Source organism: Leptodactylus fuscus, chromosome 1 (assembly GCF_031893055.1).
Source record: "Leptodactylus fuscus isolate aLepFus1 chromosome 1, aLepFus1.hap2, whole genome shotgun sequence".
NCBI lineage: Eukaryota > Metazoa > Chordata > Amphibia > Anura > Leptodactylidae > Leptodactylus > Leptodactylus fuscus.
The window spans coordinates 332321230-332336403 of record NC_134265.1 but is presented as its reverse complement, the minus strand read 5'-3'; the positions used below and the strand labels follow the sequence as shown (position 1 = coordinate 332336403).

The window sequence follows — 15174 nt, the reverse complement described above, 5'->3', positions numbered from 1 at the left end:
TTAGATACAAGTCAGACCTTATATTATTAGGGAAAATGACCCCTTAACTACTTATTTGTGAACCCCAAATGTCACAGAGTGCGATGACACCATTAGATCCCCAATATAACGCCACAATCCTGCGACAGCTTGCGGCACGACGCGGCGTTGCGGATCAGATGTTCATCTCTTTTCTTCCGTCCGTCTTACAAGAAACATATGTAATTCTTGAGTATACGTTTACAACCCCCACCACCCCTTACCCTTCATCATGTCACTTGTCTTAGGAGTACCGTTTCGGAGACTGCTCGGTTGCTATGACGGCTCGCCATGGTAACAAGCATTCCCTAATTCGCTGCGCACACAGCACTCGCTGACAAATGCAGAGCTGCTAGCAGATCGGAGCAGCCATATCTGATACCCAGAAGACAAAAGAAAAACAGGGGAAAGGTACAATGCATGCCGACCGCCATCCATCGCTGCACGTATGACATATATCACATTGCACTGGGATATGCATGACCACACCTTATAGCACAGCATAGGCGTCTACTATCTCTATAGGGAATTGTCATATCACTATCCACCTGAGCTGACGTTACGTGCAAACAAAGGGGATGATGATGATGATGATGCAATTAATAACCTAGATACATATATAGATGAATGTAGCAGAGCTGAATTCGTCACATATTATCCTTAAGGTACATTGCTGGTTTGTTGCCAATCCTATGGCAAAGATATATTCTCATGGTAAACTCAGCACCGCTCCATGTAACAAACTCAGCTCTTTATTCAATGTCATTTATTTTCACCTTGATTAGACTTAAAGGGGAATTATGTAGGTCATTGTTATGGTTTAGGCCCTGCCAGTCACTACGGGGTTAATGAGCGGTGCTTTGCGTTGACCGAAGGCTCAGCACTCACTGCAGACAGCGGGCTCAGTGTTTTCTGCAGTGGGTACGGGGCACTTTAGGAGATTTTTTTTGCCGGGATGGATTATGGGTTACATTCCACTTCATTAAAAAGTAATGAGCAGAATGACTGCATGCTATTTATCTATGCCCGCAGTGTAAAGCTTTACAGATTGCCATGTTTGTTTGCTTAGCGGAGCTGTAAGATTAGTACAAGAGGTGCCGTTATCTGGAGCAAAAGCATTTATTAAGATATTCCTCTATCTATCTATCTATCTATCTATCTATCTATCTATCTATCTATCTATCTATCTAGCTATCTATCTTCTATCTATCTATCATCTATCTATCTATCCTATCTATCTATCTCTCCTATCTATCTATCTATCTATCTATCTATCTATCTATCTATCTATCTATCTATCTATCTTCTATTGTGTGATTAATTATTGATTTATTACTCTGTATTGTCTCTGTAGATCAACCCATCTTATTTATATCATGAACCAGACTATGTTAGCGCTATATTGCTGAAAAATATTCATATCTGTCTATCTCCATCTCTCTTATCTCAACTATCTATCGCCTATCTATCTATCTATCTATCTATCTATCTATCTATCATCTATCTATCTCCTATCTATCTATCTATCTATCTATCTATCTATCTATCTATCTATCTATCTATCTATCTATCTCTCCTATCTATCTATCTATCTATCTATCTATCTATCTATCTATCTTCTATTGTGTGATTAATTATTGATTTATTACTCTGTATTGTCTCTGTAGATCAACCCATCTTATTTATATCATGAACCAGACTATGTTAGCACTATATTGCTGAAAAATATTCATATCTGTCTATCTCCATCTCTCTTATCTCAACTATCTATCGCCTATCTATCTATCTATCTATCTTCTACCTAGTTTTGCAGTACTGGTTTGAATCTGACCTAGGGCAACATCTGCACGGAGTTTGTATGTTTTCCCTATCTATCTCATTATCTGACGCTGGGTTCACACCTGCGTTTGGGGTCTCCGTTCTATGGTTTCCGTCTTCTGCATGCCAGAAGACGGAAACCATAGACCGGGTCCGGCCGTGCGCGGCGGTGAGCGTTTTAGGCTCTCCGCCGCGAAACCGGATTTTTTTATCCGGACACAGAGTACTGCATGTCCGACTCTGTGTCCGGATTATAAAACCCGGTTTCGCAGCAGAGAGCCTAAAACGCTCACCGCCGCGCACGGCCGGACATCTCTCTCACCCATTCAAATGAATGGGTGAGAGAGACTCTTGCAGGTTTCCGTATCCTGCCTGTGTTTTAGGCAGGAAACGGAAACCTAAGTACAGAGTGCCCGGCCGCAGATGTGAACGATCCCTATTATCCATGTGATATCTATTGCATATCTATCTATGTCTGTATATCTGTCTACCTATCATATTCATTTTTTAACTCATCACTTACCTTTTAACTTACCTATCATTAATCCCACAGTTTCATCCAGATCTACAGTGTCTGTAACCTGCTGCATGTTATAACTGTACCATATAGATATGGCATGTAGGTATCGAGAGTCTGAATAACTCATTACTATTGCACCATTGTTAAAGTGAATATCTTTCTTGTTTTTAAAATATTTATAAAGTATATAAGATTAATATATTTCTTGATACAGCTTTATGGCTGTCAGATCCTAAAAAAAATTTTTTTCTCACATAGAGCTCCAAATCTCCTGCGTCACTGTAACTTAAAGGGAGTTTATCACCAGGGCAAAGAATATTAAACCAGCGACACAGTCAGATAGGTCAGGCTCACCTGATTGTAATACCTTTTGTCTCATGAAAATAGCCCCACAAGGTATAAAAAGCTCCCCATAGCACCAAACAATGGCCCCACACAGTATAATATGCTCTTTAGAGCTCCCACACAGTGTAATATACTCATCAGAGCCCCCACACAGTATAATATACTCCTCAGAGCCCCACACACAGTATAATATACTCAGAGCCTCCACACAGTATAATATACTCCTCAGAGCCCCCCACACAGTATAATATACTCCTCAGAGCCCCCCACACAGTATAATATACTCAGAGCCTCCACACAGTATAATATACTCCTCAGAGTCCCCCACACAGTATAATATACTCAGAGCCTCCACACAGTATAATATACTCCTCAGAGCCCCCACACAGTATAATATACTCCTCAGAGCCCCCCACACAGTATAATATACTCCTCAGAGCCCCCCACACAGTATAATATACTCAGAGCCTCCACACAGTATAATATACTCAGAGCCTCCACACAGTATAATATACTCCTCAGAGTCCCCCACACAGTATAATATACTCAGAGCCTCCACACAGTATAATATACTCCTCAGAGCCTCCACACAGTATAATATACTCCTCAGAGCCCCCACACAGTATAATATACTCCCCAGAGCCCCCCCACACAGTATAATATACTCCTCAGAGCCCCCCACACAGTATAATATACTCAGAGCCTCCACACAGTATAATATACTCCTCAGAGCCTCCACACAGTATAATATACTCCTCAGAGCCCCCACACAGTATAATATACTCCCCAGAGCCCCCCACACAGTATAATATACTCCTCAGAGCCCCCCACACAGTATAATATACTCAGAGCCTCCACACAGTATAATATACTCCTCAGAGCCCCCACACAGTATAATATACTCCTCAGAGCCCCCCACACAGTATAATATACTCCTCAGAGCCCCCCACACAGTATAATATACTCAGAGCCTCCACACAGTATAATATACTCAGAGCCTCCACACAGTATAATATACTCCTCAGAGTCCCCCACACAGTATAATATACTCAGAGCCTCCACACAGTATAATATACTCCTCAGAGCCTCCACACAGTATAATATACTCCTCAGAGCCCCCACACAGTATAATATACTCCCCAGAGCCCCCCACACAGTATAATATACTCCTCAGAGCCCCCCACACAGTATAATATACTCAGAGCCTCCACACAGTATAATATACTCCTCAGAGCCTCCACACAGTATAATATACTCCTCAGAGCCCCCACACAGTATAATATACTCCCCAGAGCCCCCCCACACAGTATAATATACTCCTCAGAGCCCCCCACACAGTATAATATACTCAGAGCCTCCACACAGTATAATATACTCCTCAGAGCCTCCACACAGTATAATATACTCCTCAGAGCCCCCACACAGTATAATATACTCCCCAGAGCCCCCACACAGTATAATATACTCCCCAGAGCCCCCCCACACAGTATAATATACTCCTCAGAGCCCCCCACACAGTATAATATACTCAGAGCCTCCACACAGTATAATATACTCCTCAGAGCCTCCACACAGTATAATATACTCCTCAGAGCCCCCACACAGTATAATATACTCCCCAGAGCCCCCCACACAGTATAATATACTCCTCAGAGCCCCCCACACAGTATAATATACTCAGAGCCTCCACACAGTATAATATACTCCTCAGAGTCCCCCACACAGTATAATATACTCCTCAGAGCCCCCACACAGTATAATATACTCAGAGCCTCCACACAGTATAATATACTCCTCAGAGTCCCACACACAGTATAATGTACTCCTCAGCGCCCCCCACACAGTGTAATATACACCTCAGAGCCCCCAAAACAGTATAATATACTCCTCATAGCCAGCCACAGTATAATATACTCCTCAGAGCCCCCACAGTATAATATACTCCTCAGAGTCCCCCACACATTATAATATACTCCTCAGTGCCCTTCCTTACAGTATAATATACTCCTCAGAGCCCCCACAGTATAATATACTCCTCAGAGCCCCAACAGTATTATATACTACTCAGAGCCTCCACACACAGTATAATATACTTCTCAGAGCCCCCACAGTATAATTTACTCCTCAAAATCCCCCCACAGTATAATATACTCCTCACAGCCCTCCACACAGTATAATACACTCCTCAGAGTCCCCCACACACAATATAATATACTCCTCAGAGCCCCACACACAGTATAATACACTCCTCAGAGCCCCACACACAGTATAATATACTCCTCAGAGCCCTCCACACAGTATAATATACTCCTCAGAGCCCCCTACACAGGTGCTGCTGCTCCATTCATTTCTATGGGACTGTCAGAGTTAGCTCAGATACAGTACTCTACCATCTCCGCTGCTCCCACATAAATGAATGGAGCAGTAGCGTGCTTTTCGGAAGTTGACTTATGACCAGGCAAACCCTTTACTAATACAATGGGGGCTGAGACCGCAAGCAGGACAAAACTCAGGCTGGGTTCAGACGGGGTTTTTTGGTCAGGATTTTGACATGGAATCCGCATCAAAATCCTGGTCAAAAAAACGCCTTCCATTGAAATCAATGGGAGCCGGTCATTTCCTTTTTCCGCGAGCATGCCCTTTTTTCAGGTGGATAAATCAGCCACAGACATCCGCCTTGCAACACCTCCCTCCTGACTAGGCCCATTCATTTGGGCCTAATCCGGAGCGGAATGCCGCGACTGGATGCCGGTGTACTGCACTGACCAAACCACTAGGGGGTCTAATAAATGCAATAAAAAAAGAATATTAAAAAAGAATTAAAAGTTCAATTCACTCCCTTTCCCTAGAATACATATAAAAGTTAAAAATTACCGTGAAACATCATATTAGCAGTGGCGTAAAGTCTTGTGGGCCCCGCCCCCACTTCATCCCTACAGCAAATTCTTTGATAGTGATGTTTACAGGTGCTAAGAAGTTTAGGGGGATCTGTGGGTCTCCTTGGCTTATGGGCCAGATGGAAGTTGTAATAGCAACAGACTTGCAGTAACTTTATGGCACTGCTAAAAAAAAAAAATTCAAATTAAACACAAATTTTTATGTAACAATAAAGATTACATTCAGAAATACAAAAATACAAGATCTTACATGGAAATGTCAGCAAGAAAAACAGGCGAGGTAAAGACAGAGACGATGTCGCCCCATACAATATAATATGAATTAATCCTCTTATTGTTATCAGCGCCATCTTCTAATTAGTTATCGGCGCTCAGTCTCCGCTTCTACATTCTGCACTGAGTCGGGGGTTGGTGCCAGATTTGTAGGATTTTCAGAATTAATTAATTTCACTGCACACACTTTGATCTTCAATCTGATTTGAAACAGACTTTCTTAGAAATTTAAAGGATTAAGCATCTGCAGCGAAACTTCTAAACTATGTAGAAAACATATTTATAGGCCCAGGAATCGAGAGCATTGTTATGATACGTAGCTCTGAAGCTGCTATGGGGTGCCCAGGAATCGGGGCATTGTTATGATAGGTAGCCCTACAGCAGCTATGAAGCTCTAAAAAAATCAAGGGCATTGTTATACTAAGTAGTACTGCAGCTGCTATGGGGTGCACAGGAATCGAGGGCATTGTTATACTAGGTAGTCCTGCAGCTGCTATGGGGTGCATAGGACTTGAGGGCATTGTTATGCTTAGTAGCCCTGCTGCTGCTATGGGGTGCACAGGAATCGAGAGCATTTTTATATTAGGTAGTCCTGCAACTGCTATGGAGTGTACAGGAATTGAGGGCATTGTTATACTAGGTAGTCCTGCAGCTGCTATGGGGTGCACAGGAATCGAGGGCATTGTTATACTAGGTAGTCCTGAAACTGCTATGGGGTGCACAGGAATCGAGGACATTGTTATACTAGGTAGTCCTGCAGCTGCTATGGGGTGCACAGGAATCGAGGGCATTGTTATACTAGGTAGTCCTGCAGCTGCTATGGAGTGCACAGGAATTGAGGGCATTGTTATACTAGGTAGTCCTGCAGCTGCTATGGAGTGCACAGGAATTGAGGGCATTGTTATACTAGGTAGTCCTGCAGCTGCTATGGGGTACAGAAATTGAGGGCATTGTTATACTAGGTAGTCCTGCAGCTGCTATGGGGCACACAGGAATCAAGGGCATTGTTATACTAGGTAGTCCTGCAGCTGCTATGGGGTGCACAGGAATTGAGGGCATTGTTATACTAGGTAGTACTGCAGCTGCTATTGGGTGCACAGGAATCGAGGGAATTGTTATACTAGGTAGTCCTGCAGCTGCTATTGGGTGCACAGGAATCGAGGGCATTGTTATACTAGGTAGTCCTGCAGCTGCTATAGGGTGCACAGGAATCGAGGGCATTGTTATACTAGGTAGTCCTGCAGCTGCTATGGAGTGCACAGGAATTGAGGGCATTGTTATACTAGGTAGTCCTGCAGCTGCTATGGAGTGCACAGGAATTGAGAGCACTGTTATGAAACAGAAAGTGACAGACTATTTCAGGTCAGGTAAACCCTGCGGTTTCTAGCAAATCCCATCCACAAACAGCGGAAAAATATGCGCAGCAGACATACTGCGATATCCAAAACAGTATGTCAATTATACCTGCAGAAACTCTGCCGATTTCCCTATAGGTATAATGGAAGCAGAAAGTCTGCAGAGGAAACCTCTGTGGTCTTTCTGTGAAAAGTGATGCAGATAAATCTGCGAAGCGTTGCTGCTGCTGTTTTTCCCGCAGCGCTTTTGTTCTGCAACCTGGGGCCTTAGTCTTAGACTTAGTGTTGCAGTGTTAGAGTTGGAAGATCTTTTAGGATTGGTTCACATATAGATAATGACATGGAAAATTAAAAACAGCATCACCACAAATTCTTAAAGATATAGGATCTTCCTTCTTCTATTCAAAACCATCAGATTTTTTGCTTAATTATTTTTGTAAATTCCCACTGGCAGTGAGTGACATAAGGGGTCGCTCCCAGACCTCTTATTTATTTTCTTGATCAGTGGCATGATACACTTGATGGTTTCAGAATACACTTAGTGGCGCAGGGCGCTTGATGGTTACGGGTCATACTTGGGTTATGTTCACACAATTGGGTTTTTTTTTTGCTGAACTATCAGCTGCAGAGTCGACAGCAGAAATCCATCGGCATCACTGTGATTTCTGCAGCAGATTTACAATTTTCTATGCCGTGGATCGGTAATGCGTTCAATCAGTGTGGGATCTGCTTCAGTCATTGGTGTCCCTGGTGTGATTGATGTGATTATCACCTGGAATTTGGTAAGGAATATGCATTGAAATCCTTGAGAAAATTCCATTGTGTGAACATACCCTTAGTGGTACAGTACACTTAATGGTTACAGGCGGAAATTGAGCACTACAAAAGACATGTACATTGTCATACTGATGCTGCAATTTTATGTGTGATGTACCCGTACTTGCCAGCTTTCCCGGACCTACAGGCTCCCAAATAAAAGGGTGACCTCATGGACATCCAGAATACTGGCAAATCTCCTGCGCCGCCATTGAAACAGTCACTTTTGATACCTTATGTTTTGGTCACATTGGAAAAGAAGGTATTGCCGGCACGTTTGGTGCAATGTGACAAGAGGGATGTGGTCATAACTTTGCCTGAAAATTTTCATGAACAAGCCCAACAAAATGGCAACAAATGGAGAAAGGTGAACCCCCCCAAGACTCATTTCAGGTTTGGGTGACTCGGGGTCCCTTATTTATTTTGGGTCAAACTAGTTCAAAACGATCCGGAAGTCAAACTGATATTCTCTGGGGTCTCTTTAGACCCCAGAGTATGGATACTTATCCCCTATCCAAAGGAAAGGGGATAAGTGTCTGATCACTGGGATCCCAAACACCGAGTCCCCCAGATATCAGGAGAGGGAGACCGAAAGTGCTGCCATAGCCACGTCGTGAATGCCCTCTGAGCGCTGCATGGGCCCATGTTGGTACCCACAACTCTTCCTGTAATACTAACAGGGTCTATCAACTCTTAAAGTGACACACACCCCATCTGGTGACACATCATAAGTATTTACACCCCAGGCTTTAACCTAGGTAGACGTACGGGAACAGGTAAGGAGAACTTCCATTTATGCCTGGAGAGTTTCCCTTTAAGATATTAATCCACTCTGTTATTCCCAAGACTCTCTATAGAACCCGGATTAACCAAACATTCTTTCTAGTAATATCCACAGCTGACCTACATAGAAAATGAAATATTTTAGCATAGGCTTTCATGTATTTGCCGCCACAGCCTATGATCTTACAAACTACGGTGAGATACATTATTAATGGAGTCCGGGCAGCCATTTTATTATTAATCGCATGCTTTGTAGAGGTGGCAGCTGTGTTTATTCGCTTGCTCTCGCTGTTTAACAAGATAAATTGTTCTGTTTCATTGCAGGGGGACTAGGAACACAGATAACACGCAATGTCGTATAGAAACACAACAGCCAGGATCTATGCCCTGTTCCTTTTGATGATAACGATAGGGCTGCCGTTCAACAAGCTTGTCCTAGCAGAGGAGCTGGCGGGCACCACCATACCACCCGAAAGTACGTACACCTATCTGTGTCAGCTACATCTCTATCATTGTCTTCATGCATTTATTTATTTCATACATGTTCTTTATTCTTTATTTAAGCAACTTTTTTGAAAAAGTTTCAGCTGAATCTTCCTATTTTAGTGGGTTCAGCTCACCATTGCATAGAGTCCTAGCACCTTGCCTCCAGATGTTGAGATTGATCTGGATTTCAGTTTTTCTTGGAGAGTTAAGATGCTACCAGAGAAGTCTAGAAGAGTATTTCTTCCCTATCCTGTTCAGTATATGTACTGCTTGGCCAGTCGACAGATATCTCATGTGTATGGGTAACCTGAGGGGGTTCCCTTAAAGGGAGTCTGTCACCAGAACCCAGCCCTGCAGATAGATAGGTTAGTCTCACCAGAACCGAACATATCAACCACAGCCTGCAGATAGATAGGTTAGGGTCACAAGAACCAGCATATCACCCCAGCCCTGCAGATAGATAGGTTATGCTTACCTGAATCATCAGGGCTGGCTTGATATTCTGAGTTCTGGTGACAGACTCCCTTTAAGGAGCTATCAATATAAATTGTGTTCACCTATTTCTCTCATCTGCTGGGCATTCTGTTATTTTACATTTGATGCGGATCTATAATTCATTTATTCTTATGGGCTTAAAGGGATTGTGCCACCCAAAAATTACCTATTTTTTGAATAATTGTTTTTTTGTAAAAATATATTTGGTGGCTTTTTAAACATATATATATATATATATATATATATATATATATATATATATATATATAATCCTAAAATACTGCAGTTTTCACTTTGACCCTTAAGCCTAATAATAGACTGCTACTGAAGAATTTGTACTGGTGAATGTATGCATGTAGGGATGTAGCTATAGGGGGTGCTGAAATAGCAACAGCATCCAGGTCCTTATGTCTATAGGGCCTGAAAGACAGCAGTGTTATACACAGCATGTGGTAGGTTGGGCCTTTGTCACAGGCCTCTATACAGAGGAGCCCAGTTGCCCCGTCTTATTTCATATTGTCCTTTGCATAATCTGTACACATATATAACACTTGCCCGTGTAAATAACTAAAAAAAATTGTCTTAAAATTCATTTTTTCCAGGTCGCCCCTGTGTGGATTGCCATGCCTTTGAATTTATGCAGAGAGCTTTGCAAGACCTCAAAAAGACAGCATACAACCTGGACTCCCGGGTACGTGACATTTGACAAAAAGAAAACCTATGACTATTGTGTGCACTGACATTTAGAATCCATTTATTCTACTGAGCTTAAAGGGATTGTGTCAACCAAAAAAATTTTTTAGAATTCAATGTTTTTTTGTTACATTTTTTTGAAGATTTTTTTTTTTTTTTTGGTGGATATTTTTCATAAATTTATAAAAATACTGCAGTTTTCTCTGTGGCTGCTAAGCCTAATAATAGACTGACCCTTCCTGTAATGTTGGAGATTTCTTTGACCTCATTATCATTATAGGCAGGATTAGAATGACAGGTAACATATATATATATGTAGATAACACAGGGTCCACCACTCACAATAGGAGACACATACTCCCTATCTCTTCTTGCACATAGCAGTCTCTCATAGACCTCAATGACCATCTCCAGATTATTGCTACTATGGCCTATGTGGCTGTTATAAAACACATATGATTATTAACAAATATCCAAATTAAAGGGGATTGCGCAAACTCTAAATAAAAATGTGCAGGGATGGATGTAAAATAAAGCCTACACCTATATTTAGTCAATCCACCCCAGCTCCCCGCTTCCAGCAATGAATTCTAGGCTTCCCTGCTGACATCTGTTTACATGAGAATAAACAAGAAAAAATACTACACTAAAAATTAACTTTTAATGGTCAATTTAAAGGATAAAGCGTCAAAGATAAGTGAAACGTTCCTTTTAATAAAACTTCAGTGTATTATGGATAATAACAGGTCATTCCACTGCAGTAGTATCCCCAAATAACAGACTCATACTATAAGGTGATGATGTGTGTGTGACAAAGAAAAGAAAGGGTCTGAATCGCACTGGAACGGTTTGTATATTGTTCCTGAAAACCTTAACAATATAAATGAGCTATTATGAATCTTGCCTTAAGTTAAAATCTTGCCATAGGCTGGTATCATTGATGAAACAAAACCCAAATAAAGATTCCCAGACCCTGTACTTTATTTAAGGTTCAGCCCCCAGTTGTAATAAAGTTGTTGCAGATTTATGATGGAGAAAATCTACATAGCCCTCAAAAGTAAGTAGGATGATTACAGCTGACGCTAGGTTCACACTAGCGTCCAGATTCCGTTTTCAGGTTTCCATCTTCTGCATGCAGAATACGGAAACCTGTAAGACCAGGTCCAGCCGTGAGCGCCGGTGAGCGTTTTATGCTCTCCGCCGCGAAACCGGTTTTTTAAAACCGGACACAGAGTCCTGCATGTCCAACTGTGTCCGGTTTTAAAAAACCGGTTTTGCAGTGGAGAGCATAAAACGCTCACCGCCGCTCACGGCCGGACATCTTTCAAACCCATTCAAATGAATGGATATGAAACAGTCCTGCAGGTTTCCGTCTCCTGCCTCTGTTTTGTGCAGGAAACGGAAACCTGCAGAACGGAGACCGGGCGCAGATGTGAATGAGCCCTAACACACAGTCAAACATCACCCACAGAAAGCTAAGGAGCCGACTGGGGAATTTTACTAACTACTGCATGGATGTTTACTGAATAGCGTAACCACATACACACGAACATACAACTGGCTGCTGGTCAGTCCAAAATCCACCACCTAATGCGTTTCTGCTGATCTAAATGATCAGCTTCATCAGAGGTGCAGTATAAATATTGTTAGAACATAATTCAAGGTTGCGTAGTCACGAGCATAATGTGGCATCGCCCGGTCGGCTATGATGGTGCGCTGTAATTATCCTACTTACTTTTGAGGGCTATGTAGATTTTGTCCATCATAAATCTGCAACAACTTTAAGGTTCAGCCCACAGATGGCAAGATTTTAACTTAAAGGGGTATTCCCACGTCGCATACTCACCGCTTTGTTGCATCATTGGTGGGCGGGGTTACATATGCAAAGCCAGCGGCGAGAAGTCGTCGCTTCTATGCCGCTGGCCCTGCGTGTGCACCGCTGATGCACTAGGCATCGGACGTACAGCCTTCACAATGTAATACAGACCCGGCATCCGCTGTAATAGAGAGGCGGATGCCGGGGAGTGTAGACGCCGGTACAGGTGAAGCCAGCAGTGGCAGGAGCGATGCTGCTATTCCGCTCCTCTGCCCTCCACCCCCCCCCCTCCCCTCCGGAATATCAGCATCACTCCTGCCGCTGCTGGCTTCACCTGTACCGGCGTCTACACTCCCCGGCATCCGCCTCTCTATTACAGCAGATGCCGGGTCTGTATTGATGAATAAATGAATAAAGTAATATAACGGCCAAACAAAGCAGTTTTGCTGAAGTAATGTATTTAGGAAAAGTCTTACATTGACATTAACAAACAGTATAGATAGGATCCTTGTGATGGGACAACCCCTTTAAGGCAAGATTCATAATAGCTCATTTATATCGTTAAGGTTTTCGGGAACGATACACAACCGTTCCAGTGTGATTCAGACCCTTTCTTTTCTTTTTCACACACACACACATCATCACCTTATAGTAGGAGTCTGTTATTTGGGGACACTACTGCAGTGGAATGACCTGTTATTATCCACAATACACTGAAGTTTTATTAAAAGGAACATTTCATTTATCTTTGGCGCTTTATCTTTTCAATTGACCATTTAAAGTTAATTTTTAGTGTAGTGTTTTTTCTTGTTTATTCTACTTATTAGTGTACACATACCATTTAGATTAGTTGCTTTGAGCAATAATTCTTTTTTCATCTGTTTACATGGCTGCAGCAGGGAGGTGTCCTAATACTGTATAGTATACAGTGTATACACATCACCGCTGCAGTGATGTCTGCATCATACTGTCATTCAGTGTCCAAATAATACTAACATATAATAAGTAAATAATACCGCCATACAATATCCCCAGGGGTTGGATGCATCCTGTTCTTCTGACCCGGGTGTTTTATAATACCACTAGAGCTGGTAGAGAAGGAAGCCATAGACTTCCTGCCCTAACACTTTCCAATTTGTAAGCCGTAGGCCATATTAGGTCTGTGACCTACAAGCTGTGGGAAGCGAGAGGTAAGTGTCATCTCAGTACCGATCTCTTTGCTCCATGGCCCACCTGCTCCTTCCTGCTCTGGGTCCACATGACATATCACAGCAGTGTGCTCGTAGCTGAGAAGGCTTGGGGCCGGGGAGCAGAAAGACGAATACTGCACTAATACTCACCTGTGTCTGTGGGGCAATTAAAGGGAGCCATTGCATTGTAAAGGGTAGTGATGGGAGCCATTATACTGTATGGGGAACCCTAATGGGGGCCATTATATTCTGTGAGGGCAGTGATGAGCTATTACACTGTATGTGGACACTGATATGGGCCATTATATTTTATGGAGGTAATGATGGGGCCATTATACTGTATGAGGACACTAATGGGGGTCAATATATTGTGGGGGGCATTAAACTGTGTTGGAAATTAGGGGGAAATATTAAAGGGGTTATCTACCTTTCTAAAATTGATCACGGGACAATAGGGGTCAGATTTTGGCGCGGAATCCACATCATAATCCGCCCCTCACAATAGAGGTCTATGTAGACTTTTCAAGCGGACAGAAAAACCCGACATGTAGGGTTTTTCTGTCCGCTTGAAAAGTCGGACATCTTTACATGCGGACAGTGAAGGAAGGGCATGGAGTGCAAAAGAACGCACCCGATCGCCATTTAAATAACTGACAAGTGTCACGGACACAGCTAGTGTCCGCTCCTAATGTCTGTGCCAGATTTTGAACGGACACTAGGAGCGGACACTACCTGTCGGACACAGACGGTAGTGTGAACGCCCCCTAGAGGTCCTGTAGGAAATGGCATTGAATGACCTTGAACCAATGACCAATTGGCCGCCCCTAAAAACGATCCTTATCTGCAATATTATTCCTTTCCATTCTAGACCTTTCATGATGTTTTTCTTCTTTGTCTCTTTTATTTTTTAAGACGGAGACACTACTTCTCAAGGTGGAGCGGAGAACCCTGTGTGACTGCATATCTATGGAGGGACTGAGCTGAAGATGAGCGACATTTCATAAGGACATCCCCCTTAACTCTTCTGCTGCTGGTTCGGGTCTGGCAATGCATTGCTTTGCAGTGTGGACCAGCTCCCTCTGGCAGCCTAAGTGTTAAACACGCAGCCCATCTCATGAGTTATGAATATACACGACCAATCCATCCTGACACTGATCCGTGCATGTGTGCGAGGAGGCACTATGGCTGGGAGGAATTCTCAATAAAGATCACAGGATTTTTTTTTTATTGTATTCATTTTTTTGGGGGTATTTTTTTTCCTTTTATTGAAATAATGAACATTGTCATCAATATCACGCCGCGTTTATCCATACCAAAATAAATTTATTTTCCTACAGCCATTGGGAGAATGACTCAACACTACCATATTATCTCTTTATTTATATGTCTCAAGGGGCATTTGCCCCAATACAAAAACATCCAAAAAATTGGAGTCAATGGGAGGAATTTTTTAAGAGGTTCCGTCCCCTTAGTAAATCAGGCACCAGAATGGGAGTCTATATTAGGTTAGAACATTCATAAAATTTGTTGGGCCAAGGCGTCCTCATCCCGGCCAGCCTTGATCTCCAACCCGTTCCATCATCTTTCACAAAGAATGGTTGATGTGGCCCATCTTTGACTCAAGAAAGAGCCACTCTCCAAAGATAGGCCACAAATGCACCCATCTATG

General features: G+C 42.7%; 1 protein-coding gene across 1 annotated transcript; it reads left to right on the top strand.

The window, feature by feature from the left end:
- The first annotated feature begins 248 nt into the window (after positions 1–248).
- Positions 249–14737, top strand: LOC142196160 (NELL2-interacting cell ontogeny regulator 1-like). The gene is made up of 4 exons (XM_075266387.1): positions 249–429; positions 9150–9300; positions 10409–10497; positions 14418–14737. The coding sequence occupies exons 2-4, from the start codon at positions 9177–9179 to the stop codon at positions 14487–14489; spliced, it is 285 nt and encodes a 94-aa protein (XP_075122488.1). The 5' UTR covers positions 249–429; positions 9150–9176; the 3' UTR covers positions 14490–14737.
- Positions 14738–15174: the final 437 nt, after the last annotated feature.